Below are 14,752 nucleotides of genomic sequence, written 5' to 3' on the forward strand. Positions count from 1 at the left end.
CTGCCAAAATAAAATAGATTTATCATGAAAATATTAATTTAAGCTTATTTTAAAAAAAGTTACTACATAAACTTACATAATATTTCATTTTCATAGTGGAGTAACTAAAGCAAATTATTAGGGAACCCGGCCGAACAGCTCTGATTTTGACAATTTTTTTTTTCAAACGTAGGTTATTAAAAATACTTTAAAGTCTATAGATTAAAAACTGCCGATGTTGCCGTATTGTTTTTTAAGATTAAAATAAAATATATTTTTTTTTAACAAAACCATTTTTTTTTTTTTGCTTAAATTTCATAAAACAAATGATAGCAAAAAGGGACAATCTTCCATCGTTTAAGCGATAAATGCAATTTTCTAGCATTCTGACCTCGAACACAAAAAAAAATATTTTGAAAACAACGGCAACGCCTACAATATTTTAAAATACATTTTTAAAAAGCCAGAAGCTCATACTTATCTCTTAAATTTAAATCCACTAAATTTAATTAAGAGTTTTTGAAAAAATGGTCCTCAAACTCAGAATTTAAAAAAAAAATGTCTTAAAAAAATTTTAAAATGACTTTTTTCCAAACTTTTTCTAATAAAATATGAATTTATTTTACAAAAATTTTTGGCCATAAATATAATCAGTTAAATTCCGAAGCAGAAAAAGTAATATATATCACACTTTTGAAAAAAAATAAAAATTACTTCAATTTCAATTTTTTTTTTTTTTTTTTGATAAAAACTGAATTTTTGCATTGAAATAATTAATTTTCTCAAAGACTTTCGTAAATAAGAACTTTAAATTTTTGCTATTTAACTTTCAATATTAAGGGTTATTAAATGAATAAAAAATAATTTTATGTTTAGATGTTGAATTTAAAAAAAAAAAGTAAGTAAAATTTTTTTTTCAAAACTTTTATTAAAAAAAGTTCTTCGAAAATGAAATACCTACTTTTTAATTTTTTTCATAAACCGTAATACATATTAACATTTTCTTTTATAATTTTAAATCATAATAAATGCGGCCAAAAATATTTCAAAATAAATGCATTTTATATTACGAAAAAGTTTAAAAAACGGCATGTTAAAATTTTTTCAATATTTTTTTTTTTTCAAAAATTTTCAAAAATTTAAAAATATGACTAGGCTTCTAGCTTTTTAAAAATGTATATTTAAATATTGTAGATGTTGCCGTTGTGTTCAAATATTTTTTTTTGTGTTGGAAGTCAATAACATAATAAGAAAATTGCATCTATCGCTTGAACGATTTAAGATTGTCGTCACTCCCATATATTTTTTTCCTTGAATTTCCTAGACAATCTTTTGGCATCAATTAATTTATGAAATTTAAGAAAAATTTTTGAAAAAAAATTTTTATTGTTAACAAAAATCTTCAATTAAATTTAAAAAATCAAAACGGCAATTTTTAATCTATAGACTTTAAAGTATTTTTACCGACTTCCAAAAAGGAGGAGGTATTCAATTCATCTGTATTTTTTTTTTTCGTTTTTTTTGTTTTTTTTTTTTTTGTTTTAATGTTTGTTACCGCATAACTTTGGACTGAGTAAACCAATTTTGATAATTCTTTTTGTATTGGAAAGCTGGTGGCTGCTGTCCCATGGTGTGGTCCCATTTCAATTTCGTTCACTTTAAGCCATAGGAACTATTTTAAAAACCATAAAACCCAGTTTTGATCCATGGAAGTCGGTTTTGTTTTTTTTGCTAAAAATGATTATTTATATTCAATCTTAAAAAAAAATTTAACCACAACAATAAAATACGGCATATTAAAAACCATCATTCCTTTCAATATCTAAACAAAATTAAATCAAGATGTATATTCTTTCGTAAACAGATAATAATATTAAGATAACACAATAATAACAAAAAGTATTGATATATGCATGAGAAAGTCTGTTATCATAAATTAATATATAGAACCTGCTTTTGTATCTTTTTAATTTCATATAAATAACAAACAAGAATTTTCTTAAGTATTTAGTCTTACTTAAACATTCAGAACTTAAAGTTTAATAAACATTTCAGCTCTAACAAAATGTATTTTAAAACTTTGATATTTTTTGTACTTTTGGCTGTCGCTTTGGGACAATATTTTCATCCTGAAGAAAATACTGCTAACTTAGAACCAGAATTGGTAAGTCTTTGATTTTGTTTTTCAATATTCTTAGCAACTTATAATTTTATTTGTAAACTTAAAATTCTAGGTCTACAGAAATGCAGCACCAAAGGTTATTGGAAGTCTTTCTGGTAGAAAAGTACGATCACCTCCATATAGTGCTAAACAAAATAAGTACGATCAAAGAATTGGTAGTACATCTGTTAAGTTTTAAGGCATTCAATTTGGATTACTATGGTAGAGTTTTGAGTTCAACGAGATCTTAAAATTAGATTTGTTTTCAACCGCCGTGGTTTGTTGTTTAACAAAAATAAAAACTACTTAGCGACGAATGTATGTATATAAAATCGTTCAGAAGCATTGTTTTTTTTTTTTAATAAAATTTTTTTGTGTTTTAATTTGTTTTCTTTTTTTAACTTTTTCTCCATAAAAAATTTAATAACAAAACTGTAAAATCTTAAAGACAATAAGGAATAATAAATAATACCTACATTTTTTACAAAAAAATAAAAAAAAAAAAAAAAAAAACACTGACTTCTTTCTCAAGGATGCTATAAGTTTATATCAAGTGAGCGAAACAACACATTTCCTCATGAAATTATGGAGCTACAAAATCGAAATTATCAAAACTAATTAACAGCAAATTATGACATAGGGGAGAGTGGGGCAGTTTTGAACACGGTTCAAATTTGAACACTGCATACAAAATTTTAGTACATCAATCTTTTTTAGAAGTATTTCGATACTTGAACCCGTCAACACGATATCCATAAATGTCAATGACTTTGCATCGTTATCTCGGCTGACTTTCAGATTTATAGGTGGAAGGTGATTTTTATAGTGGTTTTGCATTATTTCAGTTTTTTTAAAACGCAATACAATTTTTGTTAATGGTTAATGAATTTTAAACTAACTGACGGTAAATTTTTGAATGAATATATTAATGTTAAATATTTATTCAACATTTTATGTCGTTGACACAGTTGGGGCAGTTTTGAACAATTATGGTGGGGCACTTTTGAACATGTTCAAAACCGCCCCGAGCAGTTTGTATCAGACATTTTAAGGACACTTGAATGTGTTTTATTTAATAAATCGTAATGTTCTTATAAAAAAAAAATAATGAAACTAGCATTTGTGGCCAAAATTGAAGAAAAAATGGGAATATGTACAACATAATTGAAGATTTAAAAAAATGCCTGAATTCTTCAAGTTCTGCTAGACTTTTCTCGATGAGAACTCGATTATATACCGCTTAAGCGTTATAGAAATTAAATTCAAGCTACCTACACCAATTAATGCTCCTGGCACATGAAGAACATCCGCTTTGTTAACATTTAGATTTAATATTTAAATCTAAATGCGATTTAGATCTGTATTTCTGGGCATTTTGACTTTAATGTGTCATTTCACTTGTTATCGGTCCCTGTATTCACTGATTTAATCCCAATCTTCCATCTGTTGCCTAGATGCCTAAAATATCATTTTTGTTGCACGAGTTTCCATAAGTTTGCATGTGTTTCTAAAACTTTGAAGCTGTTTTTCTCAAAACTTCAATTTTGCAGATTCGTGGTTTTGGCTTTGTGCCCAAGATATAATAATCAATTTGGAGTTTTTGTATGTTCTTATTAAAAAACTAATAAAAAGTTAAGTATTATTTATTCATTACAACGAAACTAATACTGCTGTTCAAAAGTGCCCCTGCCATGTTCAAAACTTTTAAAACATCAAAATTCAATATAAATAATTTGTTTAACTAACCAAATGTTCTTTGAAATCGAAGTTCAATGTTACTGTTCAATGTTAGTAAACTTTACAGATCAAGAAATCGAACATATTTCGTTCAAGCAGCTTCGAGAGCAAAAAGTGTTCAAATGTGCCCCACTCTCCCCTACTCAAATGTTCAAAAAGACCTTTTTTAAGAGTTGTTGTTATATCAAGTTAGCGAAACATGAAAAATATATATGAAAACAATGAACAACAAAATCAAAATTACCACAACCAATCAACGACTAGATAACGGCAAATTATGAACCTAGTCCCGTTTGGATCGGTGAAAGTTGTTTCGCTAAGTTGACACTCATAAATATTTATCTATCTGTCTAATGTTGTTTTCTATTCACGAATCTTAGAAAGAAATTTGTGAATCTGACAGCTGAAAGGGGGGGTGAAGAGGGGAAATAGTGGAAAAATCTCAGATTTCATGATCTATTTGTGTCTTGAGATTCAAAAAAATGACAAAAAAAATGAATCTGAGAATCTGAAATCTGAATCTGGATTTTTATCAAGATTCACGCATACAAACACACGCACTATCACACACACTCCTCTGTTTGACATTTGTCTGAACATTTGTTGTTGTTTTTTTGTTTTATACTCACAGATTTCGCACACAATTACAAAACTAGATTTCATATTCTATTTGCATTGGAATATCTGAGATTTTTACACAAAAATCTCCAAAGTCAATAGAAAATGACATAAGACACTTTGTGCATAGCATACATCGCTCTCGTTCTCCCATTTGCAAGTAGTGAAGAACTGTTCATTTATTTTGTTTCAAATTGGAAAGTCGTTGGTAAGTAAAGAAAAACATACATTTACAAAATAACTTTTTTGTTTGTGGTTGTGTTTTCAAAGAATCTACGGATTTTTATTTTGCCTTAAAAATTTGATAAGAAATAAATCACTTACATAAACAACTCATGTAGAACTCTCTTAAAAATATGACAGTTCACAATCACGAAATTAATCAAGCTTCATTTCTCACCAACAGATGGCCGTAGTTATTTTCCTATTGTGAATGCACCTCATTGCTCCTGTCACTTTTGACATACAAAAATTTGACAGCTTAAATTTTCTAGACAACAATTTTATTTTTTTTAATCAACACACGTCTCAAAAATATAAATAAAAAATAGCATTAAATTCTTCAAAATAAACTAAAATATCAATTAAAATGTCTAACATAACAGCGGCCGTAATAGCAAATCGAAATAAAAAACATTTCCTTGGTGTACCAGCACCACTCGGCTATGTAGCCGGTGTTGGTCGTGGGTAAGTTCAATACAAACTGACACCAAAACGTTTAAAACAAAAATGCATTCCCTCCCCACAACAGTGCCACAGGCTTCACAACTCGCTCTGACATCGGTCCCGCTCGCGATGCCAACGACGTCTCTGACGATCGTCATGCTCCCCCCGCAGCCAAACGCAAAAAAAAAGAAGAAGAAGAGGAAGACGACGAGGATTTAAACGATTCAAATTATGACGAATTCAGTGGATACAGTGGATCACTGTTTTCCAAAGATCCATATGACAAAGATGACGAAGAAGCTGATGCCATCTATGAATCCATAGACAAAAGAATGGATGAAAAAAGGAAGGAGTACAGAGATCGTCGAATGAAAGAGGACTTGGAAAAATATCGTCAAGAACGTCCAAAAATACAACAACAATTTTCTGATTTAAAACGTAGTTTGGCCACTGTCACCGCTGAGGAATGGTCAACTATTCCCGAAGTTGGTGATAGTCGCAATAGGAAACAAAGAAATCCTCGAGCGGAGAAGTTTACTCCGCTCCCGGATAGTGTCATTTCGAGAAATCTGGGCGGAGAAGCCTCCTCCACAATTGACCCTCGTTCGGGTTTGTCTTCGATGGTTCCTGGTGTTGCTACACCGGGAATGTTGACACCAACTGGTGACTTGGATTTGAGAAAGATTGGCCAAGCTAGGAACACCCTAATGAATGTCAAGCTTTCTCAAGTCTCTGATTCAGTTGAGGGACAAACTGTCGTTGATCCGAAAGGATACTTGACAGATTTGCAAAGTATGATTCCGACTTATGGAGGTGATATTAATGATATCAAAAAAGCTCGTTTGCTTTTAAAGAGTGTGAGAGAGACAAATCCTAATCATCCTCCAGCTTGGATTGCTTCAGCTCGTCTGGAGGAAGTCACTGGGAAGGTTCAAATGGCTAGGAATCTCATAATGAGAGGTTGTGAGATTAATCCTCAAAGTGAGGATCTTTGGTTGGAGGCAGCACGTTTGCAACCACCAGATACAGCTAAAGCAGTTATAGCTCAAGCTGCTCGCCATATTCCCACTTCGGTGAGAATATGGATTAAAGCCGCTGACTTAGAAACCGAAACCAAAGCCAAGCGACGAGTATTCCGCAAAGCCCTCGAACATATTCCAAACTCCGTTCGTCTCTGGAAAGCCGCTGTCGAGTTAGAGAATCCTGATGATGCTAGGATTCTTCTCTCACGAGCGGTAGAATGTTGCAATACGAGTGTAGAACTTTGGTTGGCTTTGGCTCGATTGGAGACTTATGAAAATGCTAGAAAGGTTCTTAATAAAGCTAGGGAGAATATTCCTACGGATAGACAGATTTGGACTACAGCTGCAAAGTTGGAGGAGGCTAATGGGAATATTCATATGGTTGAGAAGATTATTGATAGATCGCTGACTTCGTTGAGTGCTAATGGAGTTGAGATTAATAGGGAGCAGTGGTTCCAGGAGGCAATTGAAGCGGAGAAATCGGGTGCGGTTCATTGTTGTCAGGCGATTACTAAGGCAGTGATTGGAATTGGTGTCGAGGAGGAGGATAGGAAACAGACTTGGATTGACGATGCTGAATTTGTAAGTTTCTTTTGGTTTTTATACATTCTTTTCTTCTTTAACCGTTTTTGAAGTGAAAACTTTTTTAGTATCGTAGTGATTTGAAACACGATAAAACGAAAAAGCGACAGTATAATATTGATGATTTATAATCGAAGCACAGCTGAAACTATAATATATATAAGAATCGTTAATATCTTATTAGATAGGTATAACTTGAAAGTGATCATTAAGAAGGGAATTTTCGAAATTCAAAAATTTAATAGGGCAAACAGGGGTAAAACGACATAGGATAGAAATAGCTATTTTTTTAACAGTGAATCGTAGAGAGTTGATTTTTTTTAATGAATGAATCGGTCATTTCTAAAACCACTTATGTAAGTCCAAACATTTTTCAGGAACCAATAAAAACTGTTTCATGCTCATGCAAACTAAGCTAGAGGACTTTTTTAAGCTTCTTCTTCTTCCTTTTTTTCGGCGCTGTTATGATCTCGATGTCGAGGGGATCATAACCTTCCCACGTTACTGCTTCACACTAGTGATCCGCTTGTGGGGTTCGCCGGGTTGACCTCAGAAATCGGCGGCAAGCCTCCCGGTTTTGTATTGTTCCGTTTCTGAGGCCAACTGAATGCTGGTGTTTTTGCATTTGCTTGTACCAGGGGTTTTTAGGCCTAACTTTCTTTTTTAAGCTTAATTTAGTATTTCAGTTGTAAGAAACGGATGTGTAAAATAACCGTCATATTTTATTAGAAATAATAACAAAAAAAAAAAAAAAACCCGAAAAACTGTTTTCGGCTTTAGTTGTTTTAGCAAGGAATAGCATTTGTGGTATATAATTTATAGGTTAAATGGTTCTTTAACAAATTTTGTAATATTATTGAAAATTATTCTTAAAAATATATTTATACATCATTGGCGCCGGGTACAAAGGTGTTAAGTCAGAAAATGTAGTTTTGAGGAAAATGAAATTGAAGTTTCAATTTTTGTTTGTAAATCTGAATATTATTATTTTTAAAAAGTAATGATGCAGAAACATCATTTATAAGATCTATTTTAATATCCATATGCTGTTGACCAGAAAATTACCGTTAAAAAAAATTGTGTTGACTTAAAACTTTAGAGCCATTTAGTCTTTAAAAATAAACTTGGTCCAAAGGTGTTAAGTCAAGAAAAATCTTTGTTTACATTGATAACAAGGTTTAATTTATAAAAGAAAGTTGGAAATATTAATGTGATAAATTACCAAATGTAAAAATTCTTTTTGAAATAATATAAAACAGTAGAAAAATCGCCTTACGTTTTTTTTTTTTCTTCATCTTGACTTAACGCTTTAGGATCAATTTTTTTATTTAAAAATTTAAAATGAATGCAAAAACAAAGGAGTTAAGTCAGTTTACGCCCTCAGTACCATACAATTTAAAAAATTTTTGACTTAAACCCTTTGTACCGAATCTTTTCGAATCTAATTTCTAACGAAAGGAGATACGCTAGAGCTATGGCGATAGGACCAAACGAAAGAGAAAACAAAACTGACTGAAGTCCAATAAAAATCCGAAATCGATTTTTTTGACTTAACCCCTTTGTACCCGGCATCAAAGACATGTCACATCTATTTATTTTACATGTTTTATTACTTTAAGTAACATAATCATATGAAGGGTCCAGGGGAAAAACAGCACAAGTCCATTCCAATTCATTTCGAGAAAAACGCATTTTAAAATTTTGTTCTCCATACAACTTAGTACTAAAAGCACACAATTTATTTGTTTTTTCAGCAAGGCTTAAATTTGTTTTATAAAAGTAAGGATGCCATCAGATAGTGCTCAGTAAATACTACAAGACCTCATCATTAGTTTATTGTATGCAAAAAATGGACATGTGTCGTTTTTATCCTGGACCCTTCATATTCTCTATCATTCTTATTTGAGTTGGGTCACCAACCGTTTCAAAAAAAAAAAAAAATACCTGGTATATTTGTAGTAAAATTCTTCTATATTTGTTGCAAATATTATCCAAATTGAAGACTTGAATATACGGTAAATTGAAAAATACACATTTTTGTGCTGTGCCCGTTTATGAACCCACAAATTATAGCTAAAGCGAACACTTGAGCATGAAATTGATTTTTTAAGAATTCGGTGATCGAAATTTCACACCTCTATGATTTTGACCCTTAAGCTCTTTCCTATCAATTTCCTTGTTAACCGTTATATTCTATTTCAGTGTGCAAAGGAGAACGCTTTCGAGTGCGCCAGAGCAGTTTACGCCTATGCCCTTCAGGTGTTTCCATCTAAAAAGAGTATCTGGCTGCGTGCCGCTTATTTCGAGAAAAACCACGGAACTCGCGAGAGTTTGGAAGCTCTCCTTCAACGAGCAGTTGCCCATTGTCCCAAATCGGAGGTCCTTTGGTTGATGGGAGCCAAGTCTAAATGGTTGGCTGATGATGTTCCAGCTGCTCGTGGTATTCTATCGTTGGCTTTCCAGGCAAATCCCAATTCCGAGGATATCTGGTTGGCAGCCGTCAAACTAGAAAGTGAGAATTCTGAATACGAACGTGCTCGACGTCTCCTGGCCAAAGCTAGAGCATCAGCACCAACTCCTCGAGTTATGATGAAATCGGCGAGATTAGAATGGGCTCTAAATCGCATGGACGATGCACTTCGTCTTCTTGACGAGGCTGTAAAAGTTTTCCCTGACTTTCCAAAATTGTGGATGATGAAAGGACAAATAGAAGAACAGGAAAAGCGATTAGACGAAGCTGCCAACACTTATACCCAAGGTATAAAAAAATGTCCTACTTCGATTCCGTTGTGGATTTTGTCGTCATCATTGGAAGAATCTAAAGGAGCTTTGACTAAAGCTCGTTCGATTTTGGAACGTGGACGTCTTAAGAATCCAAAGACTTCGCAACTCTGGTTGGAAGCTATTCGAGTGGAATTACGGGCCGGGTTGAAAGAAATCGCCTCGACCATGATGGCAAGAGCATTACAAGAGTGTCCCACAGCTGGAGAACTTTGGGCTGAGGCTATATTCATGGAATCGAAGCCACAGAGGAAGACCAAGTCTGTGGATGCTCTCAAAAAGTGTGAACATGATCCACATGTTTTGTTGGCAGTTTCAAAACTATTTTGGTCCGAACACAAATTTTCAAAGTGCAGGGATTGGTTTAATCGAACGGTAATTAAAAGAAATATGAGACCATGGATTCTAATGACTATTCTTTTTGCAGGTTAAAATTGATCCTGATTTTGGAGATGCATGGGCTTATTTCTACAAGTTCGAATTGATTCATGGAAATGAGGACCAACAAAAAGAAGTCCAAGAGCGTTGTGTAGCTGCTGAGCCAAAACACGGAGAGGCATGGTGTGCCGTTAGCAAACACATAAAGAACTGGTGTTTTAAGACTCCAGAGATTCTGGCGGGAGTTGTCAAGCAATTGGCAATACCAACTTAAAATGTAATGAAAATAAAACTTTGAATTTACTTTATTTTTATTTTTACTACTTTCTGTACACGTCTACAACGTCTTGAGCTAATAATAGAAGAAAAAGGTCTTAGGTATACCTGAACAACAGTTAGGTTTTAGAAGCAAGCACTCGACGATTGATCAAGTGCATAGAATCACCGATGTCATTGAGAAAGCTCTTGAAGAAAAGAAAATTTGTTCAGCGGTCTTTTTAGATGTGTCTCAAGCTTTTGACAAAGTATGGCACGAGGGCCTCAAATTCAAGTTAAGACAAGTTCTACCTGAATGACTCTTTACCATTCTTAGAGAATTTTCCACTTTAGGCATGGAAATGATTTCTCAGTCTTTAGGGAAATAGTCGCTGGGGTACCACAAGGTAGTGTTTTAGGTCCCATTCTGTACCTTCTATTTACAAGCGATATACCTCAAACAGAAAGCACAACTTTTGCTGACGATATCGCAATACTTGCAGCAGGCAAAACAATCAACGAATCGACAAGTAAATTGCAAAATGCTCTTAATAATGTCAATGAATGGAGAAAAACATGGCGTCAGTCAGTCTCCGTGGGCTTTACATTTATAAGAAAATAAATAGACTACCTATTTTTATTAATACTACTCAAGTCCCATTATTTGCAAATGAGGCAAACTATCTCGGGATGACTCTCGAAGCGAAATTAAAATAGAAACTGTATGTTAAAAATAAATGTGATCTATTAAATATGAAATTAAAAGAAATGTACTGGTTGCTCGGAAAACATTCTAGACTTAGTGTCGAAAACAAACTTATTAGTTTACAAGCAGGTACTTAAGTCTATCTGGAAATATGGTATTAAACTCTGGGTTTGTACCCGCGATACAAATTTAAATAGATTACAAACTTTTGAAAATAAATTATTAAGATCATTTTTAAATGCGCCGTGGTATATATAAAACAAAGATCTTCACAGGGATCTTGGAGTCCCCACGGCTCGCGAAGAAATAAAAACTTTTGCCGAAAAGCATAGAAAACGGTTAGTGGAACATACTATAGAACAACTTGAAATTCTCGATAAGACAAACGTTTGCGAAGGGCTAAACCTTCCGATTTGGTACAGTGAAATTTTTCAATTTAATTCCATTATTTCAAAATATCGGCATTGATTAATATAAATTTAAATGTGTTACGGCCAATTTGGTTCACATGAGTCCTAAGTCAGCCTAACACCTGGTCTACCTAGACCAGGACCTAGCACTAGTACTCGGTTATAAATAAAAGTTAGTACCTGAGCATTTCTTCACATTTATAGTACCTTATCTAAGCTCACAACACGGTCCTAAGAAATAATTCGTATAAAACTGGTCTAACTGTCATTTTTATTTTGATATTTCAGCAAACTAAACAAAATAGACAAAAAAAAATTGTTTTTGGTAAATTTTTAAAAATCGTTGAAATCATTAAAATAAAAAACAAACACTTGTCAAGCGAAACAGCACCCAAGAAATTAATAAATTTTGCAGATTTCTCTTAAAACGAATCAAATCCATTCATTTTATTCGAGTGCTAACCTTTTAGACTACCGATTTTGAGATAGCTAACCAAAACCGAGTCCTAACTAATATTCGGTACCAATTTGACAGTACTAGGGCTTAGTACTTGTGTGAAAAAATCACTTGGTATCAATTTGAGTACTAACCATTGGTATAAAAACCAGGTACTAGCCGATTTTGAAGAGCTAGCTAGGTCATAATTATATAGTACTCGGTCCTAAATTGACAGTCTTAGGACATAGTACTTGGGTGAAGAAATGAGTTGATACTGATTTGAGTACTAACTTTAGGACTAGGACCGGTATTAGCGATAGTACTCTGTGAAGAAATGGGCCGTTAGAGATTTTATTATTTAATTTCCTATAGAAAATTTTTTTTGATAACAAGATTTGAACTAGTGATGGGAACTATCGAATGATTTGAAATATCGATAGTTAGTAACTGAATGATTTGAACTATCGAATAATTCATTCATTCTTATTCATTCGAATGAAAACTATCAAATAAAAACTATCGAATTAACTATTGAGTAAAAACTATCGAATAAAAAAACAATTCGAAAAAAACTATTCGAATGGAAAAACTATCGAATGAAAAAACTATTCGAATGAAAATAGTAACTAAATGAATGAATGATTTAAAACTATCGAATGAAAGAATATTTTACAACTATCGATAGTATGATAGTTTTTATTCTATAGTTCCCATCACTAATTTGAACCATTACTTAAATGATTTGATTTAAAAATATAAAATGTTGTTTAGCTATTTTTAAATATCATCAGTAGGAACTTTCACCGGAAAGTTACTATCAAATAAAAACTATCGAATAAACTATTGGGTAAAAACTATCGAATAAACTATCGAATAAAAACTATCGATTAAACTATCGAATAAAAAAACTATTCGAATGGAAAAACTATCGAATAAAAAACTATTGAATGAAAAAACTATTCGAATGAAAATAGTAACTAAATGAATGAATGATTTAAAACTATCGAATGAAAGAATATTTTACAACTATCGATAGTTTGATAGTTTTTATTCTATAGTTCCCATCACTAATTTTAACCATTACTTAAATGATTTAATTTAAAAACAAAAAATGTTGTTTAGCTATTTTTAAATATCATCAGTAACCTAGAGCCAATTTTTCAATAATCATAGTCCAACTGACTATTGAAAAATTAGGGCTTAGGGAAGAATAAATTGCTAGATAAGTTCCATTTGAACTTAGTTGCAATCGGTTCCGGTCCTCATAGAATCTTTTGAAGATTTCAACACCCTACTCATGGAAAAAAAAACAAACCTTATTTTTCTAAGATTTATTGAAGCGGGATGATAGTTCCTGGCATTCGGTTCGATAGGCGATGATCTTTTGGGCTATCGTTGGAGTTAGGTTCGGGGGATAGTTTGCCGTCGTTTTGAAGTCAATGTGGGATTGTGTCAGTCTTGTTCGGAGTTCTTGTTCTGGCAGAAGACGGTTCAATGCTAATTCATCTTCAGTGGAGTTTACCGCCGATAACCAAGCTCTGATTTTTTGATCGGAAGTCGGAATTGAGGCTGGTTCTTCTAGAACGCAAGCTAATCCTTTTATCTTGAAAGGATTTTTCTATCAACGTTTATTGATTTCATGAATTTTGGAAAAGCTTTTACCTGAGCTTCTTCTTTGCTAGTACAAAAGTGGATTCCCTCTTTTGGAAGATGAGTCAACGAAGGTTGTTCTTGGAAACCATTGTCAGTTTTCGTGAAACCATTGTGTGTTGAATAGATTTCAATTTTTCTTCTTTGAATTGATGTCAGGTGGTAGGAGAAGACTTTTGGAAGAATTGTTTGGAGGAATTCACGTCGTAAATCTTCTCGAGTGAAATCGGAATATTGATTATGGTATTGGGTTGTGAATTCATTCCAAGTGTGTAATTTGTGACATGACATTATTCGACTACGTTTGGTGAGGTAATTTATGATGTCGGTGTGTAATTGCTGGAGATTTGTTTGGGAGAGGGACATTGTTTTGGAATTTTGAATTGAAATTTAATTTTGAAGGATGTGATGAGACACTTTCCGGGGGAAATGACAAGAAAAGCTTTCAAGTTTTTTGACCGGAAATGTCATTTTGACACATGTCAAACACATAAATAAAAATTCATTCGCAGGGATGTTAGAGAGGTTTTGTTTTTATGTTTTTTTTTTAATTGTGTAGTTTTTTAGTCAGGGTTTACACTCGACGATTTTTCATATTAGGATTTCTTTTGCAGTTGTAAACACGTGGGATTTCATTTCACTGAAAAGCTTTATTGTTTTTTCTCACATTATTACAATAACAACAAAAATAGTCAAATGTTTTCACTACTCAAATGATAATTTCGAATATTAGGTAGGTATCTCATTTCGAATATCAAATCGTATAGAAAAAAAATAATTTGAACTGACCTATTTTTCAAAATTATCTCATTTAAGGCTTGGCCACACCGGAGGGTACGCGGTAGCGGTACGGGTAGCGGCAACGATATTTGTATTAAAAAAATTCCACACCCGAACGTTGATGTGTCAGTTTGGAATTTTTTCCATACAAATACCCGTACCGTTACCTGTACCTCTACCGTGTACCCTCCGGTGTGGCGAAGCCTTTAAAGGCTTGGCCACACCGGAGGGTACGCGGTAGCGGTACGGGTAGCGGCAACGATATTTGTATTAAAAAAATTCCACACCCGAACGTTGATGTGTCAGTTTGGAATTTTTTCCATACAAATACCCGTACCGTTACCTGTACCTCTACCGCGTACCCTCCGGTGTGGCCAAGCCTTAAGGCTTAGCCACACCGAAGGGTATGCGGTATAGCGGTAACGATATTTGTACTAAAAAAATTCCACACCTGAATTTTGATGTGTCAGTTTGGAATTTTTTTCATACAAGTACCCTCACCGCTACCCGTACCGCTACCGCATACCCTCCAGTGTGGCCAAGCCTTTATGCTCTAGTAAAAACAGGCTATAAGTTATTTTTCTATGC

General features: G+C 33.1%; 2 protein-coding genes across 2 annotated transcripts; one reads left to right on the forward strand and one right to left on the reverse strand.

Moving 5' to 3' along the window:
* The first annotated feature begins 4,980 nt into the window (after window positions 1-4,980).
* On the forward strand, window positions 4,981-10,232 carry LOC129918845 (pre-mRNA-processing factor 6). Its single transcript, XM_055999589.1, has 4 exons — window positions 4,981-5,182; window positions 5,247-6,765; window positions 8,968-9,921; window positions 9,974-10,232. The coding sequence occupies exons 1-4, from the start codon at window positions 5,085-5,087 to the stop codon at window positions 10,196-10,198; spliced, it is 2,796 nt and encodes a 931-aa protein (XP_055855564.1). The 5' UTR covers window positions 4,981-5,084; the 3' UTR covers window positions 10,199-10,232.
* Window positions 10,233-13,056: 2,824 nt separating this feature from the next.
* Window positions 13,057-13,837, reverse strand: LOC129919993 (uncharacterized). The gene is made up of 2 exons (XM_056001140.1): window positions 13,397-13,837; window positions 13,057-13,337 (listed from the first exon to the last, which is right to left on the reverse strand). Exons 1-2 carry the CDS (start codon window positions 13,748-13,750, stop codon window positions 13,059-13,061), a joined length of 633 nt encoding a protein of 210 aa, XP_055857115.1. The 5' UTR covers window positions 13,751-13,837; the 3' UTR covers window positions 13,057-13,058.
* Between the last annotated feature and the right edge of the window lie 915 nt (window positions 13,838-14,752).

Source organism: Episyrphus balteatus, chromosome 4 (assembly GCF_945859705.1).
Source record: "Episyrphus balteatus chromosome 4, idEpiBalt1.1, whole genome shotgun sequence".
Taxonomy (NCBI): Eukaryota; Metazoa; Arthropoda; class Insecta; order Diptera; family Syrphidae; genus Episyrphus; species Episyrphus balteatus.